The sequence below is a fragment of the Xenopus laevis genome, chromosome 8L (genome assembly GCF_017654675.1).
Source record: "Xenopus laevis strain J_2021 chromosome 8L, Xenopus_laevis_v10.1, whole genome shotgun sequence".
Lineage (NCBI taxonomy): Eukaryota > Metazoa > Chordata > Amphibia > Anura > Pipidae > Xenopus > Xenopus laevis.
Window position 1 is genome coordinate 131,197,665 of NC_054385.1, and position 24,641 is coordinate 131,222,305.

General features: G+C 41.6%; 1 protein-coding gene across 3 annotated transcripts; it reads left to right on the forward strand.

Annotated features, from left to right (window-relative positions):
• Window positions 1-14,726: 14,726 nt before the first annotated feature.
• On the forward strand, window positions 14,727-22,956 carry mpz.L (myelin protein zero L homeolog). Of its 3 annotated transcripts, none has more exons than NM_001358964.1 (6): window positions 14,727-14,892; window positions 15,283-15,449; window positions 16,627-16,837; window positions 17,033-17,168; window positions 18,626-18,686; window positions 20,683-22,892. In NM_001358964.1, exons 1-6 carry the CDS (start codon window positions 14,829-14,831, stop codon window positions 20,983-20,985), a joined length of 942 nt encoding a protein of 313 aa, NP_001345893.1. In that variant the 5' UTR covers window positions 14,727-14,828; the 3' UTR covers window positions 20,986-22,892. The 3 variants fall into 2 exon arrangements, with proteins under 3 accessions (NP_001345893.1, NP_001345892.1, XP_041427818.1); XM_041571884.1 differs by lacking the exon at window positions 18,626-18,686 and having other exon boundaries at window positions 14,782-14,892; window positions 20,683-22,956.
• The last annotated feature ends 1,685 nt before the right edge of the window (window positions 22,957-24,641 follow it).

The following is a 24,641-nucleotide window of genomic DNA, read 5'->3' on the forward strand; positions in this document are numbered from 1 at the left end:
TGCGCAGAAACAAGAAATATCTCCTAATGGGATTCAAGGCTGCCGCGGGCAGCCAGCAGGAAACGCAATCAGATTTCTGTGACGTAGATGGAGTCCTGTTCTTGCTTTCCGCTTAGAGCGTCATTCCTCTCAAATGACACCAGGAACTATGGGCTGCGGGTGCTTGCAAACTATGTCTTTTAAATGAAAAAAATTTGTTTTAACCTTTCATTGTCCTTTAATCCCTTTCTGATTGTAACCCCTGTGCACCATCCTTCCCCGGATATCTGCTGCTTCCACCATTACTGATTTTATTGATTGTGTTTACTGACTGACTGACCCTAAAGGTCCCCATAGACCCAAAGATTTCTCTTGCCGAACGACCGATTTTAGCGAAGTGCGAGCAATCCTTCGAAATAATCATGCGGTTTGTGGATTAGAACATCTTACAATTTTTCGGTCGACATCTGTAAGGAAATTGATCAGCCAGGTTAAAATATCTTTGTCGGTCCCAGTGCAATGTATCTTATGTTTGCAGGGCAAAGCAGGCAGCTCCCCTTTGTTTTCCTGGCAATATCGCCTGAAATGGTCTTTTTAGTTGATGGACAATTCGTACGATCGTTCCGAGATAATCGTGGTCTCACGATGACGATCGGATCTTTTAAAAATCTCAACATCTATGGCCAGCTTTACTAACTCAAATACACCATCTCTCTCCTATTCTACATCAGTTCTAATTAGCTTACAGAGTTAATGACCAGCTGCCACATTAAACACTAAGCTCACGGGCAGGAGGAAAGGGGCGGTCCAAAGACTTATGTCAAAGAGGGGAGTTCCCATGTGGCAGTTGGCTCCCACAGAAATAAATAAGAGCGCACGGATGGAATTGATGTAACTTATATACCTATACAGTCATATGAAAAAGTTTGGGAACCCCTTTTAATTCTTTGGAGTTTTGTTTACCATTGGCTGAGCTTTCAAAGTAGTAACTTCCTTTTAATATATAACATGTCTTATGGAAACAGTAGTATTTCAGCAGTGACATCAAGTTTATTGGATTAACAGAAAATATACAATATGCATCATAACAAAATGAGACAGGTGCATAAATGTGGGCACCCCAACAGAGATATTACATCAATACTTAGTTACAAATGTAACAGCCTCTAGACGCCTCCTATAGCCTTTGATGAGTGTCTGGATTCTGGATGTGGCTATTTCTGACCATTGGTCCATACAAAATCTCTCCAGTTCAGTTAAATGTGATGGCTGCCGAGCATGGACAGTCTGCTTCAAATCATCCCATAGATTTTCCATGATATTCAAGTCGGGGGACTCCAGAATATTGTACTTGTCCCTCTGCATAAATGTCTTTGTAGATTTCCAAGTGAGTTTAGGGTCATTGTCTTGTTGGAATATCCAACCCCTGCAGCGCAACTTCAACTTTGTGACTGATGCTTGAACATTATCCTGAAGAATTTGTTGATATTGGGTTGAATTCATCTGACCCTGGACTTTAACAAGGGCCCCAGTAGTCCCTGAACTAGTCACACAGCCCCGGAACTAGCCACACAGCCCCACAGCATGATGGGACCTCCACCAAATGTGACAGTTGGTAGCAGATGTTTTTCTTGGAATGCCGTGTTCTTCTTCCGTCAATTTTTGTCTCATCAGAGGTTTAAGCTGAAAACAGTTAGTCTGATACAGAAGCCCATGAGTACACAATAGAAGGAAAGAAATGTGATGTTTCTTTTCACAGAGGACTCAGAGCAGCATTACTTTGAGGGGTTACTGGTGTATTTATATAGACCTTTCTGATAAAGCTTACTTACTTTTAGCCTTTCCTTCTCCTTTAAGTTAACTTTTAGTATTTTATAGAATGGTTATTTCTAAGCAACTTTTCATTTGGTCTTCATTATTTATCCTTTATAGTTTTTAAATAACTTGCCTTCTTCTTCTGACTCTTTCCAGCTTTCAAATGGGGGTCATTGACCCCATCTAAAAAACAAATACTGTGTAAGGCTACAAATGTACTGTTACTTTTTATTACTCATCTGTCTATTCTGGCCTCTATTATTCATATTCCAGTCTCTTATTCAAATCAGTGCATGGTTGCTAGGGTAATTTGGACCCTAGCAACCAGAGTGTTGAAATGGCAAACTGGAGAGCTGCTGAATAAAAAGCTAAATAACTAAAACACAAATAATAAAAGATGAAAACCAAAATGCAAATTGTCTCAGAATATCCATCTCTACATCATACTACATTAACTCAAAGGTGAACAACCCCTTTAAGGTTGTAAACTAGATAGTAGGCCTCAGAGTTAGGTCAAGCTGACAAGGTTGGCTATTAAGAGGTTAAGCCTAGACATTGTTGTTGCAGAAAGTTACTGGCTAGTGTACAGAATGTTACAGCAACTGAAATGGTTTTGCTTGGCAAATGGAAAGTCCCCAGAATTTAATAACAAGTCATGCACTAGGCAAACTAATGAGTAAATGTCATGGCTTTGTAACGAATGATGCTTAATAATAAAACCCAATGACATGAGATTATGAGAAATACAAATGATTAAATGACATTTCCCATTCTAGTTCTCTCTTTGCCCCGTCCCGTTCTAGTTCTCTCTTTGCCCCTGTCCCATTGTAGTTCTCTCTTTGCCCCTGTCCGATTTTAGTTCTCTCTATGCCCCGTCCAGTTCTAGTTCTCTCTTTGCCCCTGTCCCATTGTAGTTCTCTCTTTGCCCCGTCCCGTTCTAGTTCTCTCTTTGCCCCTGTCCCATTGTGGTTCTCTCTTTGCCCCGTCCCGTTCTAGTTCTCTCTTTGCCCCTGTCCGATTTTAGTTCTCTCTATGCCCCGTCCAGTTCTAGTTTTCTCTTTGCCCCTGTCCCATTGTAGTTCTCTCTTTGCCCCGTCCAGTTCTAGTTCTCTCTTTGCCCCTGTCCCATTGTAGTTCTCTCTTTGCCCCTGTCCCATTGTAGTTCTCTCTTTGCCCCTGTCCCATTGTAGTTCTCTCTTTGCCCCTGTCCCATTGTAGTTCTCTCTTTGCCCCTGTCCCATTGTAGTTCTCTCTTTGCCCCTGTCCCATTGTAGTTCTCTCTTTGCCCCTGTCCCATTGTAGTTCTCTCTTTGCCCCTGTCTCACTGTAGTTCTCTCTTTGCCCCCCGTCCCGTTCTAGTTCTGCCTCTCAGCAACCTTCGAGCAGGGTCAGTCTGAGACAAGGTTCCTGGGGTCCATCGGTGGGGAGAGAAAGACTGCAGATAAAAGTGAATATGATATTGGATAAAGGTTGTTTGATATTTCCAGTAAATATATCAGCCTTCCAATATGATGGGATGTTGAGAGTTGCAGTTTAGTAGCAGGCAAGTGTCTCAGACATGACACTTGGGGGATCCACAGTCTTGCTGCACAGACACAGGACCCTTCTCTCACTCCAGTCCTGGTGTCTCCCCCCAACTACACACACTGAGCTACACACACTGAGCTACACACACACTGAGCTACACACACACTGAGCTACACACACACTGAGCTACACACACACTGAGCTACACACACTGAGCTACACACACACTGAGCTACACACACACTGAGCTACACACACACTGAGCTACACACACACTGAGCTACACACACACTGAGCTACACACACACTGAGCTACACACACACTGAGCTACACACACTGAGCTACACACACACTGAGCTACACACACACTGAGCTACACACACACAACTTACACTATACATAGAATTCCTCACACACAACTCTCACTCACCTCCCTATTTCCCAGTGCCCATTCCCTATGTTAATATTCTGTTGTAAAGTTTTCATTACAAACCCCTATGCCCTTCCCTAGTCCCCTACACTCACTCTTCCCCTCACTCACATTCCTGCCCCTCACATCTCCGCCGTGAGAAAAGTCACCTCAATAACAAAGCCGCCATCTTGGAATCCCTCAGACCAACGTCACGGACGACTGTCACATGTTCCCCTGACATTTGCCTCCGCCCACCTACCGCTCCCTTCTGATTGGGCAGTGCAAACTGGAGGCGGGGCTACACCCGGAAGAGAATGTTGGACCTTGTGTGCCTCTCTCCCAACATTTTGGAAGTAAAAAGAGGGACAAAAAATTTTTTCCCGCACAAAGCGCAGCAATTTTTTGACCACACCCCTTTATGTGGCCACACCCCCTAATTACCATGTTTGTTTTACAAAATTTGGCAGGTTATGAAAGTTTGAAAATATTTCTCCTTATCTAAACTGTGTTTTTGTGTCTCAAAATTGTCATATAGTATCTTATTTGCACCTGTTAGCTGTTCTGGGCTCTCTGCTAAAAGCCAATTAAGTGAGAAACTTTGTTTCTTTTTCTGGCTGTTCAGTGCAGAGAAAAGAGGGACTTTCCAGAACAAATGAGGGACTGCGGGTTGAGCTGTCAAAAGAGGGACTGTCCCTCCGAAAAAGGGACAGTTGGGAGGTATGTGTTTGTCTGTGTCTTGTACCTGAGGCACCGTGTGTGCTTATATACAGTTATATACAGTTATATACAGTTATAATATATACAGTAGTACAGGGAGTGATAGGGAATATACAGTAGTACAGGGAGTGATAGGGAATATACATAGCGGGAAATAAAAAAGGGAAAATACAGTAGTACGGAATGATGGGGGAAATAACAGTCGGGGGGAAATTAGGGAATTTAATAAGTGTGGAAAAGGAGAAAAAATATTACAGGGTGAAAAAGAAATTACGGGGAGGGGGAAAACAGGGACGGGGGTTTTTGGGGGAAAATATACAGATTACAGGGAGTAAAAGAAAGGGAAAAATATACAGTTACAGGTGATAGGAATATAACAGGGGAAAGGGAAAAAAAGGGGGGAAATTAAATTTACGGGATGAGGGGAAATACAAAAATTTACGGGGGGGAAAAAAGAAAAGGGAAATATACAGTAGTAGGGGGAGTGATGGGCGGGGAAAAAATTACAGTAGTACGGATTTATGGAATTTTAAAACATATACGGGGAGTATGAAATAAAAAAGAAAGGAAAGGAAAAAGTGTAGGGAATATTACAGAGTAAAAGGGAAAGTTTGAAAAGGAAAATATAGGGGTGTACAGGGGTGGGGGGGTTATACAGTAGTTAAGGGATAGGAATATACAGTAGACGGGGAGGGGGAAAAATATACAGAGTACAGGGAAGGTTAAAGAGAATTTACGTAGTACAGGGATAAAAAATTAAGGGGAAATGGGGTACATAGACGGGAGTGATGGGAAATTAAGAGTACAAGGATAGGAATATACGGGTGTTTTGGGGGGAAAGTATAGGGAATATACAAAAACCCCGGAGTGATAGGGAAATACGTAGCCCGGAGGTAGGGAATATACGTAGTACGGGAGTGATAGGAATAAACGGGGGATTAGAAAAACGAACGGGTGGGGGGAATATCAGTAGAAAGGGGAGTGATAGGGAAAATATACAGTAGTACAGGGTTGGGAAAATATCCCATATACGGGGGAAAAAGGAATATACAGTAGTACGGGTTGATAGGAATATACAGTAAAAACAGGAGTTTTTAAAAAATACAGTATAGGGGGAGTGATGGGAATTTAACAGTAACGGAGTAAAGGGAAATACAGTATCAGGAGGGATAGGGAATATCATAGAGGGGGAGTGATGGGAAAAAAAACAGTAGTACAGGAGAAGGTTTGTTGGGGAGAGAATATCAGAGCCCAGGGTGAGGGGGAATTAACAGTGTACGGGGGAGTGAGGGGGAAAAAATTTTTACGGGGAAAGAAAAACAGGGGAGTGATGGGAAATACAGTAGTACAGGGAAAAATTAAAGGGGAAAAATACTATAGGGGGGAGTGATAGGAAATTTACATTTTTTTACAAGTTTTTGGGGAAATATACGTGACGGAGTGTGGAAAATATACGGGGAAAAAACCCCAAGGGGATAAAAAATTTTAAAAAAACTAAAAAACAGGAAAAAAAAATAGGAAAAAACAGTATGGGGTATAAAAAGAAAAATACAGTAGTACAGGGAAGGGTAAAAAAGAAAAAAAAAAGGGAAAAAAATTAAAACAAAAGAAAAGGAAAAGGGGGGGAATAAACAAGGTTTAGAAAAACAGGGAAGTAATAGGAAAAAAACAGAAAAATTAAAACGGAAAAAAAAAAAAAAAAGGGGAAAAAACCAAAACCCAACATATGGGGAAAAATTATACGTATAAAGGGGTGATAGGAATATAAAAAAAGTACGGGAAAGGAGGGGGAAAATCAGTTTTACAGGAGTGATAGGAATATACATTTGGGTGAAAAGAAAAAAAAACGGGTAGTAAAAGGGATTAAAATAGGGGAATTAAAAAACAGTAGAAAAAGGGAAATGAATAGGAATAAATATTTACAGGGAGTAATTAAAAGAAAATATTTACAGTAAAAAAGGGGTTAAAAGGGGAATTTTTTAAATAGACAGGGAGTGATGGAATATACAGTTACGGGGAGGTAGGAAAATACAGTTGGGGGAGTATGGGGAAAATATACGATAGGGGGAGTGATGGGAAATACAAGTACAGGAATAGAGAATATTACGTATAACGGGGGGGAAAGGGGAATATAAGTAGTACGGGATGATAAATATACAAAGTAAGTAACAAGGGATATAGAGAATTACAGAAAAGGAACAGGGAGGGGAAAAGAGAATTTAAAATAACATAAGGGGGAGTAAGGTTGAAAGGGTTTTAAAAAACAGTAGTACGGGAGTGAGGGGGAAATCATAGTACAGGGATGATGGAAAAATAAAATTTTGTACAGGGGGAGGTAAGTGGAATGAAAATAAAAGTAAATAAGGAAAAATTTGGATAAGGAATATAAAAAGTAACAGGAGTGATAGGGAAAAACGTATAACAGGGGTAGTGAAGGGAAAAATATAAAAGTATACAGGGAAAGGGGCAGGAAGGGGAAAAAACATATACAGGGAGTGAGGGGGAAAAATACCCCAGTATACGGGGAGTGATAGGGAATTATTTTTTGGGGAAAAAGGGGCTTTTATAAGGGGGGAAATATACATATACGGGAATGAGGGGGAATTACAGTATAAGGGGGAATATACAGTAGTACGGGAGTATAGAGAATAAAGTAGTACAGGAGTATAGAATTACAGTAGTACGGGAAAGTGTAAAATATACAGTAGTACAGGAGGATAGAGAAATTAAGAAAGTACAGGAGTATGGTATACATAGTAAGGGATGATAGAGAATTACAGTAGTACAGAGTCGATAGAGATTACAATACAGGGAGTGATAGAGAATATACGTAGTACAGGGATATAGGAATATAGTATAAGGATGATAGAATATAACGTAACAGGGGTCAGGGCCGCCATTAGAAATCCCGGCCCCTAAAAACAAAATTTTGGGCCCCCTGGCCCCGCCCACCCGACGCCCAAGCTCCCCCATATCCCACATCGCAGTTAAAAGCCCCACACAACATCAGCGCTAAAAAATTAACCCCCCCCACACAAGTTGTAAAAGCTACTTGATGGTCAGGGCCCCCTTATAAAAAAAATTGGGGCCCCAAAAAAAAAAAATTTAAATTTTTTTTTTAAAAAACATTGGTGGCAGGGGCCCCCTGTTAAATAAACTTGGGCCCCAACAAAAAAATGTAAAAAAAACTAAAAAAATAAACAAACATTGGTGGCAGGGGCCCCCTAAAAACAAATTGGCCCCAAAAAAAAATTTTGAAAAAAAAATTAATTTTTTTTTGAAAAAAAAAAAACACATTGCGGCAGGGGCCCCTTATAAGTTAAAAACAAATTGGGGCCCCAAGAAAAATTTATTTTTTTTTGAAAAAAAAAAAAAACATTGGCGCAGGGCCCCCTGAAGCTTAAAAACAAATTGGGCCCCAAAAAAAAATTTGGAGAAAAAAAAATTTTTTGAAAAAAAAAAAATGGTGGCACGGGCCCCCTTACAAGTTAAAACAAATTGGGCCCCAAAAAAATTTAAAAAAAAAAGTAATTTTTTTCTGAAAAAAAAAAAAAACTGGTGCAGGCCCCCTTACAAGTTAAAAAATTTGGGCCACCAAAAGAAAATTAAGTTTTTTTTTAAAAAAAAAAACCCAAAAAAAACAATGGTGGCAAGGCCCCTTACGAGTTAAAAAAAATTGGGCCCCAAAACAAAGTTTTAAAAAAAGATTGGGGGCAGGCCTATAGAATTTTAAAATAATACATTGGTGGCCAGGGGATTAAAAAAAAAAAAAACACAAACTGGTGTTCAGTAGAATTGAACTCATGGCTTCAGTACTTCAACTTCGCCTCCTTTGGTGACTTCGGGTCTTTTCACCGCTTCAGGACTTCGGCTTCGGCTGTTTTCGTGACTTCGGGTTTTTGCGCTGCTTCAGGACTTCGCTTCGGCTGTTTCGTGATTTCGCGGTCTTTTTCGGCGCTTCGTGACTTCGGGACTTCGGCTTTTCCGTGACTTCGGGTCTTTTCGTCGCATCGGCTTCGGCTTTTCGGCACTTCCGCATTCGCACTGAAGAGGCAAGACGTACGGCTCGGGCGCTCGTAAGGGGCCCGGATCTTCAAAAAATGCAGCGCTGCCGGGCCCCCCTTCATGCCCGGGCCCGGTACGCTTGTCCCCCCTGTCCCCCCCTGATGGCGGCCCTGCAGGGAGTGATAGAGAATATACAGTAGTACAGGGAGTGATAGAGAATATACAGTAGTACAGGGAGTGATAGGGAATATACAGTAGTACAGGGAGTGATACGGAATATACAGTAGTACAGGGAGTGATAGAGAATATACAGTAGTACAGGGAGTCAGTGATAGGGAATATACAGTAGTACAGGGAGTGAATAGGGGAAAATACAGTGTACAGGGATGATAGGAATATACGTAGTACAGGGAGTGGATAGAGAATATACAGTAGTACAGGGAGTGATAGAGAATATACAGTAGTACAGGGAGTATAGAGAAATATACAGTAGTAAAAGGGAGTGATAGAGAATATACAGTAGTTTCAGGGGGTGATAGGAATATACAGTGTTACAGGGAGTGATAGGGAATATACAGTAGTACAGGGAGTGATAGGGAATTTTACAGTAGTACAGGGAGTGATAGGAAATACAGTAGTACAGGGGGTGATGGGAATATACATAGTACAGGGAGTGATTTGGAATATACAGCAGTACAGGGAGTGATAGGGAATATACAGTAGTACAGGGATGATAGGATATACAGTAGTACAGGGATGATAGGGAATAATACAGCAGTACAGGGATGATAGGGAATATACAGTAGTACAGGGAGTGATAGGGAATATACAGTAGTACAGGGAGTGATAGGGAATATACAGTAGTACAGGGAGTGATAGGGAATATACAGTAGTACAGGGAGTGATAGGGAATATACAGTAGTACAGGGAGTGATAGGGAATATACAGTAGTACAGGGAGTGATAGGGAATATACAGTAGTACAGGGAGTGATAGAGAATATACAGCAGTACAGGGAAGTGATAGGGAATATACAGTAGTACAGGAGTGATAGGGAATATACATGTACAGGAGTGATAGGGAATATACAGTAGTACAGGGAGTGATAGGAATTACAGTAGTACAGGAGTGATAGGGAATATACAGTAGTACAGGGAGTGATAGGGAATATACAGTAGTACAGGGAGTGATAGGGAATATACAGTAGTACAGGGAGTGATAGGGAATATACAGTAGTACAGGGAGTGATAGGGAATATACAGTAGTACAGGGAGTGCTAGGGAATATACAGTAGTGATAGAGAATATACAGTAGTGCAGACACACTGGGGATTAGAGTATATTTATGGAATTATTTATTATTTTTGTGTTTTGAACTACTTAATGTATTGATGTATGTCTATATAGGAGCCATGGGACATATTAGTATTTGGGGGTTTCCAGACTCAGCAGATCCCCCTCATTGTGACTTGTTGGCCCATAGTTAGCAGAAAGCAGACATGCTGATAAATACAGGAATTAAACCCATGGAATTATAGGGAATTTCCTTTATTGTACTGGGAACGTGATCCCAAGTTATTTTCATGTTTGTAGAATCCTGACCCAGATTGATCCATTTAATTAACCCTGCCCTCATATACTGACCATATAATGGAGTTTTCTGAGGTGCTTGAGATGTGCTGCAATATCTCAGTGTAAATCTTGGGTAATAGTGGAATACCTTAACGGGGCAGGTTCTAGTTCTGTGGTCTACTTGTGCGGCATGATGGGATACACACCCAAGGAGCTTGCAATCTTCTTATTGTTGGAGAAATTCAGTTACCAGAGACCACTTGAGGTGAAAGAACTCACAAAGAGTCAGAACCCCAAACAAAGAAATCACAGGTCTTTATAGACTTGGGAACATACACGTGTATGAGTGAAAGGACAGCGCCACTCCTGCCGTGAGATAAAGTGAGATTCTTCCCTCAGACAGCAGTGAGCGGCCTCTGGTAACTTTAAGAGACGAATTTCCAGGTTTTAACTACACTGTGAAAGGGAGTTACCGGTGGGAGAGCTTAGAGATATTGTTTCACAAAAAAAAGAACTGCTCTTACAGCCAATCAGGTGTCTCTGCCTCAAGGCCAGGGTACGAGTGACCAAGGCTAAGCTTGAGAACAGAATCCATCCAAGTCAGGGGGCTACCAGGGAAATCTGCATACACAAAATGTTATTCCCTATCAGTTTACATTGGAATATCATGCATTTTGGAGCTTTCTACCTTCTATCTAGTTTTACAGTGAACCCATTATGCCCTGTGTCAGTGTTAAAACAGCACCAGAATCTACTATGAGGTTGTGGTATACAGAAAAATAAAGTGCCATAGATGCACTAGTGAAATTCTGATACTACCAGGTTTACACTAATGAGCTGTGATGTTGCCAGACATGTATCAGTAAAGTGTAATAGTGCCAGGCATGTATCAGTAAACTCTAATAGTGCCAGACATGTATCAGTAAAGTGTAATAGTGCCAGACATGTATTAGTAAACTCTAATAGTGCCAGACATGTATCAGTAAAGTGTAATAGTGGCAGACATGTATCAGTAAAGTGTAATAGTGCCAGACATGTATCAGTAAAGTGTAATAGTGCCAGACATGTATCAGTAAACTCTAATAGTGCCAGACATGTATCAGTAAAGTGTAATAGTGCCAGACATGCATCAGTAAACTCTAATAGTGCCAGACATGTATCAGTAAAGTGTAATAGTGCCAGGCATGTATCAGTAAACTCTAATAGTGCCAGACATGTATTAGTAAACTCTAATAGTGCCAGACATGTATTAGTAAACTCTTTTAGTGCCAGACATGTATCAGTAAAGTGTAATAGTGCCAGACATGTATCAGTAAACTCTAATAGTGCCAGACATGTATCAGTAAACTCTAATAGTGCCAGACATGTATCAGTAAAGTGTAATAGTGCCAGACATGTATCAGTAAAGTGTAATAGTGCCAGACATGTATCAGTAAAGTGTAATAGTGCCAGACATGTATCAGTAAACTCTAATAGTGCCAGACATGTATCAGTAAAGTGTAATAGTGCCAGACATGTATCAGTAAAGTGTAATAGTGCCAGACATGTATCAGTAAACTCTAATAGTGCCAGGCTTGCACCAATGAGCTGTGATAGTGCCAGGCATGTATCAGTAAAGTGTTATAGTGCCAGACATGTATCAGTAAACTCTAATAGTGCCAGACATGTATCAGTAAACTCTAATAGTGCCAGACATGTATCAGTAAACTCTAATAGTGCCAGACATGTATCAGTAAAGTGTAATAGTGCCAGACATGTATCAGTAAACTCTAATAGTGCCAGGCTTGCACCAATGAGCTGTGATAGTGCCAGACATGTATCAGTAAAGTGTTATAGTGCCAGACATGTATCAGTAAAGTGTAATAGTGCCAGACATGTATCAGTAAAGTGTAATAGTGCCAGACATGTATCAGTAAAGTGTAATAGTGCCAGACATGTATCAGTAAACTCTAATAGTGCCAGACATGTATCAGTAAACTCTAATAGTGCCAGACATGTATCAGTAAAGTGTAATAGTGCCAGACATGTATCAGTAAACTCTAATAGTGCCAGACATGTATCAGTAAACTCTAATAGTGCCAGACCTGTATCAGTAAACTCTAAGGGGCAAATTCACTAAGCCGCGAAGCGCCGAACGCTAGCGTTAATTCGCTAGCGTTTGGCATTTTCGCTACTGCGCAAATTCACTAACGAACGCTGGCGAATTTTCGCTAGCGACGAAACTACGCAAATTCACTAACTTGCGCAGTGTACTGAACGCTACCTTTTACGCTAGACTTCCTTCGCCACCTCAGACCTGGCGAAGCGCAATAGAGTAGATAGGACTCCCCTCCTTCCCCCCTACATTTCCTGACTCATGGCAACTTACCTAGACAGTGGGCACATGTGTAGGGCAAAATAAAATTTTTATTTGCTGATTTGAAGGTTTTCTAGGCATTTGTAGTGCAGATACGTGTTCCTCCATTGAAATTTGAATTTCGCGCCGTATGCAAATTAGCCTTCGCTAGCGTAACTTCGCTTTATATAGCGAATCAACGCTAGCGCAACTTCGCAACCTTACCCTACCCCTGAGCACAACTTCGGATTTTAGTGGATTTGCGGAGCACTGGCGAAACTACGCCTGGCAAAGTGAGGCGAAGCTCGGCGAAGTTGCGCCTGGCGCAACTTCGCATCTTAGTGAATTTGCCCCTAATAGTGCCAGACATGTATCATTAAAGTGTAATAGTGCCAGACATGTATCAGTAAACTCTAATAGTGCCAGACATGTATCATTAAAGTGTAATAGTGCCAGACATGTATCAGTAAACTCTAATAGTGCCAGACATGTATCAGTAAAGTGTAATAGTGCCAGACATGTATCAGTAAAGTGTAATAGTGCCAGACATGTATCAGTAAAGTGTAATAGTGCCAGGCATGTATCAGTAAACTCTAATAGTGCCAGACATGTATCAGTAAACTCTAATAGTGCCAGACATGTATTAGTAAACTCTAATAGTGCCAGACATGTATCAGTAAAGTGTAATAGTGGCAGACATGTATCAGTAAAGTGTAATAGTGCCAGACATGTATCAGTAAAGTGTAATAGTGCCAGACATGTATCAGTAAACTCTAATAGTGCCAGACATGTATCAGTAAACTCTAATAGTGCCAGACATGTATCAGTAAACTCTAATAGTGCCAGACATGTATCAGTAAAGTGTAATAGTGCCAGACATGTATCAGTAAACTCTAATAGTGCCAGACATGTATCAGTAAAGTGTAATAGTGCCAGACATGTATCAGTAAACTCTAATAGTGCCAGACATGTATCAGTAAAGTGTAATAGTGCCAGACATGTATCAGTAAACTCTAATAGTGCCAGACATGTATCAGTAAAGTGTAATAGTGCCAGACATGTATCAGTAAACTCTAATAGTGCCAGACATGTATCAGTAAAGTGTAATAGTGCCAGACATGTATCAGTAAACTCTAATAGTGCCAGACATGTATCAGTAAAGTGTAATAGTGCCAGACATGTATCAGTAAACTCTAATAGTGCCAGACATGTATCAGTAAAGTGTAATAGTGCCAGACATGTATCAGTAAACTCTAATAGTGCCAGACATGTATCAGTAAAGTGTAATAGTGCCAGACATGTATCAGTAAACTCTAATAGTGCCAGACATGTATCAGTAAAGTGTAATAGTGCCAGACATGTATCAGTAAACTCTAATAGTGCCAGACATGTATCAGTAAAGTGTAATAGTGCCAGACATGTATCAGTAAACTCTAATAGTGCCAGACATGTATCAGTAAAGTGTAATAGTGCCAGACATGTATCAGTAAACTCTAATAGTGCCAGACATGTATCAGTAAAGTGTAATAGTGCCAGACATGTATCAGTAAACTCTAATAGTGCCAGACATGTATCAGTAAACTCTAATAGTGCCAGACATGTATCAGTAAACTCTAATAGTGCCAGACATGTATCAGTAAACTCTAATAGTGCCAGACATGTATCAGTAAACTCTAATAGTGCCAGACATGTATCAGTAAACTCTAATAGTGCCAGACATGTATCAGTAAAGTGTAATAGTGCCAGACATGTATTAGTAAACTCTAATAGTGCCAGACATGTATCAGTAAAGTGTAATAGTGCCAGACATGTATCAGTAAACTCTAATAGTGCCAGACATGTATCAGTAAAGTGTAATAGTGCCAGACATGTATCAGTAAACTCAATAGTGCCGACATTATCAGTAATGCTATAGTGCAACATGTATCAGTAAACTCTAATAGTGCCAGACATGTATCAGTAAACTCTAATAGTGCCAGACATGTATCAGTAAACTCTAATAGTGCCAGACATGTATCAGTAAACTCTAATAGTGCCAGACATGTATCAGTAAAGTGTAATAGTGCCAGGAGAGCACAGATGCCGTATGATGGTGGCAGGTATATAGACAGTCTGTACTGCCCTCTCTCAGATTTCTTATAAAAGTCGTGTATCCCAATCTTCCCTGCTCTTTATTTATCTGCCCCCCTCCGCAGAACAGAAACATTATTGTCGCAGCCTTTGCCCTCACCATCCTCTCCTCCCATCCACACAATGACAGACTGGACTCTTCCCAGATCCAATCCCACTGCCCATACTGTCTGCAGATTGGCCAGGTCTCCGGGGGGAACAATTCCATCCCACCCTCAGGAGTATTTATACCCTGTGCCCAGCTCAGCCTCCCTCATTCCATCACAAGAAGGGTACTTGAGGGGATCTGGCTCTCTCCCCCCTATGTATCAGGGGATCACTCACTACTAAATCACCAATGGAAACCTCAGGACTAAGGACACCATGTTCCCTCCTGGCTCTGGTTCTGCTCTCAGCACTGGGTAAGTCCAACTAACACTCACACTCGCCCCTCTCTCCCTAAACTGGAGGCTGGTCTGTTACTTTTCTTGTGTCTGACTTTGTGCAGGTGAAAAACAAATATGTGACCCAATCAGCATCCCCAGCCTCCTACTGACTAACCTTCTGGGACTTCTGGTTTATAGATATTATATATATATAGTTTATACACTACCATTATTGTACTAGTACAACACTGTTACATTTTCCTTTGGATAATCTGTTTTATCATATATATATATACTTCTAATATCCTTATTATTTACAGTAAGGGGGTACATTATACCTTATAATATGGTTACAGAACCCCTCTGCACTAATGACCAATCCCTGCACATGATTGTGACCTTGGGTCCCTGTGCTTCTCCTTATAGTGCTGTCTCCAACCCTGGCAATTGATGTTTACACTGATCGAGAGGTCTATGGGACTGTGGGCTCCAGGGTGACCCTGTCCTGCTCATTCTGGTCGAGCGAATGGATCTCGGATGATATCTCCGTCAGTTGGCACTATCAGCCCGACCACAGCCGCGAAATGTATTCGGTAATCTGCTCTGCACCCTGATACTGGGGAAATCTTCTTTAAAGCACAGTGCTCCCACCTGCTTGAACCAAAGAGGGTGGCACTATAATATCAGTGTCTTATTGATATAGCTTTTTGCACACGTATGTGGCAGTAAGTTAGGGTGGCACCAGAAAGGGGTGACATAATAAGACAGAGTACTTTATAGCTAGGGTTTACAACTCCTTGATTTTCCTACATATGTCAAGTTAAGAATTTGGATGTGGAGAATCGTGTACAAAGAAATGTTCAATTGTATGATTGTATCTATGAACACCTCCATAACCTCCAGTGAAACAGTGCCCCATGGTATATCATTTAAACAAGTGGCTGGACTTTTGCAGGAAGGATATTGTGTATCTAAAGGTGGCCATAGAGAGTCTGACTTTATTTCCCCTTCATAGTAAGTAAGGAACTTACTAGACCATGGATGGTGCCAAAGCTCCATCCTACTCAACCGATATATGGCTGAATGTCTGCAGGTCTTTTGGCTCAATCATGAGCTCCTCTCCAAACACATTTGCATAGCACCCTTCCCTTTCATTATACAGTCATTGTCCAATCATATCAGTCTAGTTTGGCCCAGCACATGGGTGGCCAAATCAAGATGCATGATCAACTTAAGACTTGCAAGCCTGATCTCTCATCTGTTGTGAAGCCCCTTGTTTTTTGCCCACAATGTGCCTTGCTCTCCTGCTGTCACGCTTAGATCTTTGATCCCAATTCAGAAAGAGAATTGTAAGAGGTAGCACATGGTGGCCCATGGATGTCCAGAAGCACACACCATACTACTATACCAGGAGGGGAACTAGGGAATGAAGGTGCAGTAGGAGACCTGAATTTATGACAGGGGTCAATTCTTGGTGTAGCAATGTGTCTTTGGGCTGTGAAGAACCTAACTGATGTGGTGGGAAAGTCTTCCTATGGCCACCTTCAGGTCTCAAGAGGAAGGTGGGTTATCTGGAAAGGTGACATTTTAATTTCAAGTCATGTGTTTAGTTCAAATAATGATCTTGGGCTGGATTTTGCACCTTAGCCATAATGTAAGGTCTAGGGCATGGTTCTTAGTGTACAGAGCACTGGATCATCTTCTCATAAATTTACCGGAGGTCATGGGTTGGCATAACCAAAGACTATAACCTCTCTCTCTCTTCTTTAGGTATTTCACTATGCCAAGGGCCAACCTTCTATTGATGCTGGGGTCTTCAAAGATCGTATTGAATGGGTGGGCTCCCCAAAATGGAAGGACGCCAGCATTGTGCTGCACAACCTGGAGTTAACTGACAACGGCACTTTCACCTGTGATGTGAAGAACCCACCCGATGTGGTGGGAAAGTCTTCCTATGTTCACCTTCAGGTCCAAGAGAAAGGTGGGTTTTCTGGGATGATGGCATTTTCATTTCAAGTCATAAAGATGTGTTTAGTTCAACCAAAGATCTTGGGGTCTGAAATTGGAGGTGGGACAGTTAGTGGCTAGCCAAGGCTTATAATGGAAATTGTGAAACTGTTCTAGGGGTGAAACCATGGTATGTTCCATAATTTGACCTTGTGGTTGACTTTTACAGGTCCTGCACGTGCCGGTTTGATTCTGGGGATCATAATTGCTGTTGCCCTGGCCTTAGTCATTGTGGTGACACTCCTCATCTTGCTCATTCGGTACTGCTGGTTAAGACGACAGGCCCGAGTACAGAGGGAGCTTAGGTAAGTTCTACTAACTAAATCCCAGTTACGTTATTGTCCTCCCTGATCAAACAACATGTATCAGCCTCCTGGTATTCTGAGCTTTAATATGATAAATGGCCTGGTCTCTGCTGCCTGCAGGACTGTCTTTAGAGTTGGCAAGGCCTGTGGCCCAATTATTTGTATAAAGTAGGACTATCATACTTATCACCTGGTTCCGGCAGCTGCTGTTTGACTACAACGCACTCCTCTCTTGAAAGCCTTTGGCTAGTTGGCATTCTTCAATAACAACTAAAGGCAACAGATTGGGCAAAACTTGTGCTACTGTCTATATGGCTTCTTGTTGCTATCTTGTCCTACTGTAGCCATTGACCCTACTATACAGTATTTTTCCCACTTATCTACCCTACAGCAGCTTTTGTATTGTCCTTGATATATGTCCTCACATGCACCACACTCTTCCTTCTTCCTTACTTTAGAAATGTTTGCAACACCACACTCTTTGTCTTCCTCATTCTTTTCAGTAATGGTTCATCTGCTCTATATTCTTCCTCGCTCCTCTCATTAGTAATGTTCACTTGTACCATGCTCTTCCTCTCACTAGTAATATAGACCTGCACCATGCTCTTCCTTCTTCATCTCACTAATTTTGTACACCTGCATCATGCTCTTCCTTCTTCCTCTCACTAGTAATGCTTACCTACACAATGTGTTCTTCTCGTTACTGCTAATGTTTACTTGACCAAACTCTACTTCCTTCTTGCTAGTAATGTCATCTGCACCACTTCCAACTTCCTCTCTAATGTTTATCAGCACCTTATTTCTCCTCCTTCCTTTTCACTAGTTTTAGTTTGTGCACCACAATGTACCTAGTTATGGTCACTTGTAATGTTCACCTGCACCAAGTTCTTTCACATAGTAGTAATGTTCATGTGCACCAGACTCTTCCTCCTTCAAATGATCATCTGTGCCATGCTCTTCCTTCTTCCATTCACTAGTAATATTCATCTACAACACCTTCTTCCATCTTCTTTCCCTGCCAATGTTTACTTGTACCATACTCTTCTTTCTTCATCTCACTTGGAAAGGAATATCCACTGTACCAAACTATTCCTCCTTCTTCTCACTGGTAATATTCAACTGCACCATACTTTTCCTTCATCCTCTCTCTAGCAGTATTAATTTGCACCATACTGTTCCTCTCGCTAGTTATGATCACTGGCACAATGCTCTTCTTTCTTCCTCCTACTAGTAATGCTTATGTGCACATCTTCTTCCTCTCACTGTCTGAATTCACTACTACACATTACTCCTTATTCCTCTCCATTGGAATGTTCACCTGCACCATGCTCTTCCTCCTTCCTCTCTTGGAATGTTCACCTGCACTATGCTCTTCTTTTTGTCTCTTGCTAATAAAGTTCACTGCACCACACTTTTTTTTCTTCCCTCTTCTTTTAACATTCATCTTTTCTTTTCAGTGCACTTGAGAGGGGAAAATTACACAAAGCAAAAGATTCATCCAAACGCAGTAGCAGACAGGTGAGCAGCAATACACAACACAACCTGATTTATGAAGCTGGGGCAACAGTAGGAGAGTTTACTGTGAAATAGTCACTTCCTCTGTTTTAGGGACCTTCCCTTGGGGAAACTGCCATCCAGCTTCCTAATGTCCTTCACACTCAGGGTCCTTTATGGTACTTATGGTACTTTTAGTTATACCCACCAAGAGGCATGTACAACTGGTCCTTTAAGGGCCACACGTGGCCCTCAGACCATCTCTAACATTTTTTTTATTGTCCTGCATCACCTGTTTAATGGGGTTCTACTATAACTGACCATTTGTATTGAAAGTCATTATTGTGATTTAAAAACTATGACTTTGAAAAATGGATTTGTTTGCTAAGCCCTAAAATATTGTTTGTATATAATTAGAGTATAATTTGTATGCTAATTTATCTCGTTATGCTGCTGCAAGCAGTGCAGCCTGGAACTGATTCTCTGCCAAAAAATAATATTTATGGATCCTGCAGACTAAAACAAATACGGGGCTATAGAATTTATACCGCCATAAAATCACTGTTGACTTTTTGGCTAATTGTGTGTACCCAACTGTTACAGTCATTATTCTTTCCCCAAAATGAAAGGTAAACAGATGTCACAACGTCCCTCTCGAAATGTGACTGTGTCACCACTCCCATTCATATCCATATATATATATATATCGAAAAAATGACGAGTGCCAAATGGCCTCAGAATATTTATTCCCAGCTCATTCTTCAAGGAAAATAAAGTCTGTAGTGTTTGGTGGGTCAGAAATGTTTCAGTCTGAACCTGCTACTTCTGAAGTTATGACCCAAACTCCACCCGACTTCCCTCTAATGACATTGGTGGGATCACCAAAGTGAGGGGCTCTACTTGAGGTTTGACCCACCTGAAACCACAACTACTTTCTTGACTCAAACACACCCAAAACCACAGCTCCTGAAGGTTTTGGGTCATCACCAGACCCCTGTGCAGGCCAACCTCCCTTCAACTACTAAATCAGACTCACTGCACTGGAGATGTTGGAGTTGATATGGTCAAACATGGTGGTAGACAATAATGGTGCAACTGACTCACTGTGTATTTTGGGAGTCTGGTGTAGCAATTGGGGATCTCTCTCCCTAGTCTGTAGTGTTTGGTGGGTCAGAAATGTTTCAGTCTGAACCTGCTACTTCTGAAGTTATGACCCAAACTCCACCCGACTTCCCTCTAATGACATTGGTGGGATCACCAAAGTGAGGGGCTCTACTTGAGGTTTGACCCACCTGAAACCACAACTACTTTCTTGACTCAAACACACCCAAAACCACAGCTCCTGAAGGTTTTGGGTCATCACCAGACCCCTGTGCAGACCAACCTCCCCCCAACTACTACATCAGACTTACAGCACTGGAGATGCTAGAGATGATATCGTCAAACATGGTGGTTGACAGTAAAGGTGGAACTGACCTTCTTTATATTTTGGGAGTATGATGTAGCAATTGGGGATCTCCCATATGGTGGGATCAGCCACCATAGGGGCGAAGTTTGACCCACCACCCACCTTCTTGACTCAAACCCTCCCAAACCCCACAACTCCTGGGGGTTTTGGGTCATCACTGGACCCTTGTACAGGTCAACCTCCCCCCAACTACTACATCAGACTCACTGCGTTGGAGATGATGTGGTCAAATATGGTGCCTGACAATAAAGGTGCAACTGACCAATTTGTATTTGGGAGTCTGATGTAGCAGTTGGAAAACATGGATTGTACAAGGGCCCTATACTTTAAAACAGGTTCTACTTCTCCTTAAAAGTGCATTCTACAATCTTCTTACCATTTAAGAAGTTTTGCATGGAATTTTATGGCCCCCCAAACTTTGAATTTAGTTTAAGTAGTATCCAGCTAGTGGTTGGTGGCTAGAACAGAAAATTGAAAAAGCTGGCTAGAACATGTTATAGATCAAACACCCAGTGGCTAACACTTGAATGAATTGTGCCTTGTTTTTTGCAGACCCCGCTTCTCTATGCCATGCTAGACCAAACCAGAGGCAAAGCAAGCGAGAAGAAGGCCAAGGGCGGCATCTGCGACTTCCGCAAAGATAGGAAATAGCAATTAGCAGGCAGGGAAGGTACAAAGAAGGCAGAAGAAGAGTCCCCCCGCAGCTCCAAAGTGGTCTACACCATCGAGATGGAGCTGAAGGGGGACGAAGAAGGCGATCAGCCCCACAGAGCTGCTGTAAAGTCCCCCAGTAAAAACAGCCTCAAAAACGCCTTAAAGAACTTAATCAAAAGCGACTCTGAGAAACACACCTAATTAATAGCAGAGCAGTGGGGGCTTGGGAGTGGGATGTTGCTGAGTAGGACATTCCAGTTATTTGGACGAACTTTGCCCAAGGCCCGGCCAAGCAATCAGATGTTTGCTTTCATTACCAAACTGCACTAGAAAAAAGCGAACGTCCGTTTGGATGCTGTGGGTTACTGGGCAAACTATTCCCATGTTACCATAGTTCCCAGGTAACCTTTTTAGTCCTCAAATTACTATTTCCATCAAAAACTTTCTGGCAAAAACCCAACATTTTTGGTTCTATTAAGATGATTCTATACCTCTATGGCTATAGCATTTTCTGATTGGAAATTCACTCTTTTTTCAACACTCCCAAATTCCCACTGCTCATATGGCGCGGCTAATGCCTTCAGTAACCTATTTTGTGTCACGCAAGCCTAGACCATCAGGTACCTTTCCCTGCGGGAAACGAGCAAGAACATTCAGAGAAAACAAGGATTAATGTAGGACTCCTCTGGGATACAGGGAAACCCAACTTATCACTGCAGGAGTGACTGCTACGCAATAGAATGCAAGGTCATTTGCAAGGTCAACCCAACGGGACTGCATACTCACTGAAATATTTATGTGATCAAGGCACCAGCCAGAAGAATCATTACCACTGGTCAGACCTAAGGGACAGTAGGTTATTCTTATATTCTCTAAGCTTGTGTTGGTTTTAGGTAGACCCCTTGGCTTCCAGATACAGTTGGGTTCCTAATGGTAGATACAGACCATCTGCTTATTCTGTGATGACCTTGATCATACAAGATATTGTTTACCCTTAAACTTTCCTTAGCTCTTCCTCATGCAAACATCATTGGATTTGTGGTCTTGTAATGATGGGTGGACATAGAGTCTTGCCAAGTTATGCAGGGTCATAATATCATCAAGGAAGACCAAGACCATGGATAAGTCAAGCTCACCCCAATATATATGGCATATCTTTGTTAAGACACCATGTTGACCTTCAAAACCCACCCTTGGGTGGTGGCGTATGTACAAGTATTGCCTTTACCGCCTCTCTCTCCAGGGCAATATTTCTACGGTTCTAACTTCTCTGCTCCAGAAGTGAGAGAAGAAGAAAACTTTAACTCTGTCTCCGTTAACTTCAAGGCTGCTAGCGAGGCCTCGGTTTCTCTTAAGCGCCAACCAGCAATGAAGTTAAAGAGAGACCTATAAAAAAAGACTTCATATCCCATGATGCCATCTGCAAGAGCTAAGGGTAGCAGAGTGGGACTATGTAACTTAATGCTTCCCTGGTTCCTCAATTCTTCTTCTTGAGTTCTCTGCAGGCCTTGAGTCTGGAATTAGTGTCCATGTAGTTTAATATACACTGTTGTACTATTGGTGTCCATCCTATGTACATCTTCTTTTTTCCATGGTGCTGCATTATAAGTGAGTTTTAGGCCAAGCAATGGAGACATAATGAAGTTTCTTGGTTTAGAATTTATGAAATAAAAACTCTTTTGGCTTTGTGCCCTCGTTCTCATTAAATATTAACCACCTTGACATCTTTTTTGTATGATTTTCAATGGCATTTTATCTCTTTCTCTATATTTTATTTTCTATATTGTTTCTTCAATAGCCTAAACAATAACCAAACTTGACATTCAGAAAGCTGCAAAGGCTTCTGGGCCCTGTCTCCACAAAAACAAAAACTTAGACTTCCAGTAAAATTTGGGTCCGACCCAGAATAGTCAGAATAGGGTATTACCAACAGGCAGATCCCTAGGAATCCCCCAAATTCCGGGAAATGACCAATGTTCTCAATTCTGTGCTTCTCCTTTATTGCCCAAAATATCACGCCTGTCCCTTCTATTTCTATATCTGTGTATACAATGTATATAAATAAAAGGTTGAAAATGTATATGCCATGTACACCTCACCCCCCTTCTGTTTGCAGAAAAAACACAATTGACATTAAAAATCTTAATAAAGACTTACTTCTGGGGAAAAGAACATCTGGGCTGTGTTATTCTGTATATAAACGAGCTACATGTGTTATTGCCAGGGAAGCAATATGGAACCTCCCTCCCATATAAAACACAATTACTGATTGTTTCAGTTATTTTATTACTTAAACATGCTAAAACATTTCCAAGGGAATGAACCCTTCCATGGGACCATCAGTGGACAGAAGAGACTGTTTAAAGGGAAAGTGACCTTTAAAGGAAATGTAAAGGGTGGGGGTCTTATCACATGAGTGTATTCTGCTTTATATGATTTAAAGAATTCAACATTTTCGTCGCATCTTTAATATCAGGCCTACCGGGCCTTATATAAACCATACGCCTGGCCGTTACCTATTAAGATTTCAAGGCCCTTAAATAGCATTAATATGAATTAGATATATATAATGGAGTATTTTGGTTTGAAGTTTGTTTTTTTGATCAACCTTTGGACCTTGGGTTCTGTATGCTCTGTACATGGAACGTTGTAAAGCAGCTGCTGTTCCACACAGCGGTCACTAGATGGCAGTAGGACTATAGCAGCAATGGTTGGAGCGTTGAGCCTTTGGAGGCACCAACTGTAGGAGTCAAGTTCTTCTCAAATAAAGAAACAGAGCAGCAGATATACAGTATATATATATATATATATATATATATATATATATATATATATATATATATATATATATATATATATATATCAATCTACATACATTATACATACATCTGGAATTTCGTGGCCCTTTAGTACATAGAATGTGATTTATGAGCTGTTGCAATGACTGGCCATGGAAGGAGAGGTATATATGGATGCCATTCACTTTGCCCTAATCCCAGTTGAGTGCCATTACTGGTTTCTACATGATTAGCAGTATGGCTGCTCCCACTCATCACTTGCAGATAGGCCTCCCTGGGTTTACTTTCCCTTTACAACAAGCAATTTGGGAAGGAATAACGTGGGGGCAGATAATTGCAGGCACCTTGTTTCATAAATAATTTCTAACCCATTAAAATGTTCCCATATAATCCTCTTTGTTATAAAAGTCTCCCCCGTATAGTTATTGGCTTTCTAGACTAAGGGTGGGGGGTATTATCTACAATATGGCCGACTGGCTGTAGGGCCAAGCATTCAGTATAGTCTAAGGGTCAGAGGGTGGGGGAGGGGACCGTTAGAACGCAGCCCTGCGTGCATTCCTCGTGCCGCTGGGGGTGGGGGGGACAGAAGCTGCCGCACAGTGGTTCTTTTTGTTTTCTTTTTGTACAGGGCAGTGCAGAGGTCAGAGGACAGGGGGCGACATCCCGATCAAGGGCTGGGGTCCGTCTTCTTTTTCTGGAAGCGGCGGAACTTGCTCTGGATGGCCAGCGCCGCTTTCTCCGTCTCCGGGGCGTTCAGGTCAATGTCAATCTCCTCTTCTACTTTCTCCGCGTTTCCGGCCTTGTCTGTAGGAGGAAGCGCAAAAGAATTCAGTTTCCCAAAAGACTCACACTGAGCATGTGCAGTGCCACTGACACACAACGATGGCCGAACAAGATCCTATTAGAGATCTCCTTATCTCTGAGATGCACCTGTGAGACTCCTGATATAACTCCAGAGAGGTCACCATGAAAGGTCACCATGAGAGTCACCATCAGAGGTCCCCATGAGAGGTCACCAGGACCAACATAATGCTATCTCTTGGGATTTATCTCTTTATT

Excerpts from the sequence above, each read along its gene's own strand:
- mpz.L (NM_001358963.1), top strand. The coding sequence starts at position 14,829 with ATGGAAACCTCAGGACTAAGGACACCATGTTCCCTCCTGGCTCTGGTT. Across the intron at positions 14,893-15,282 it reads GGTTCTGCTCTCAGCACTGG|TGCTGTCTCCAACCCTGGCA; the intron begins GTAAGTCCAACT and ends TTCTCCTTATAG. Across the intron at positions 17,169-18,625 it reads CGAGTACAGAGGGAGCTTAG|TGCACTTGAGAGGGGAAAAT; the intron begins GTAAGTTCTACT and ends TTTTCTTTTCAG.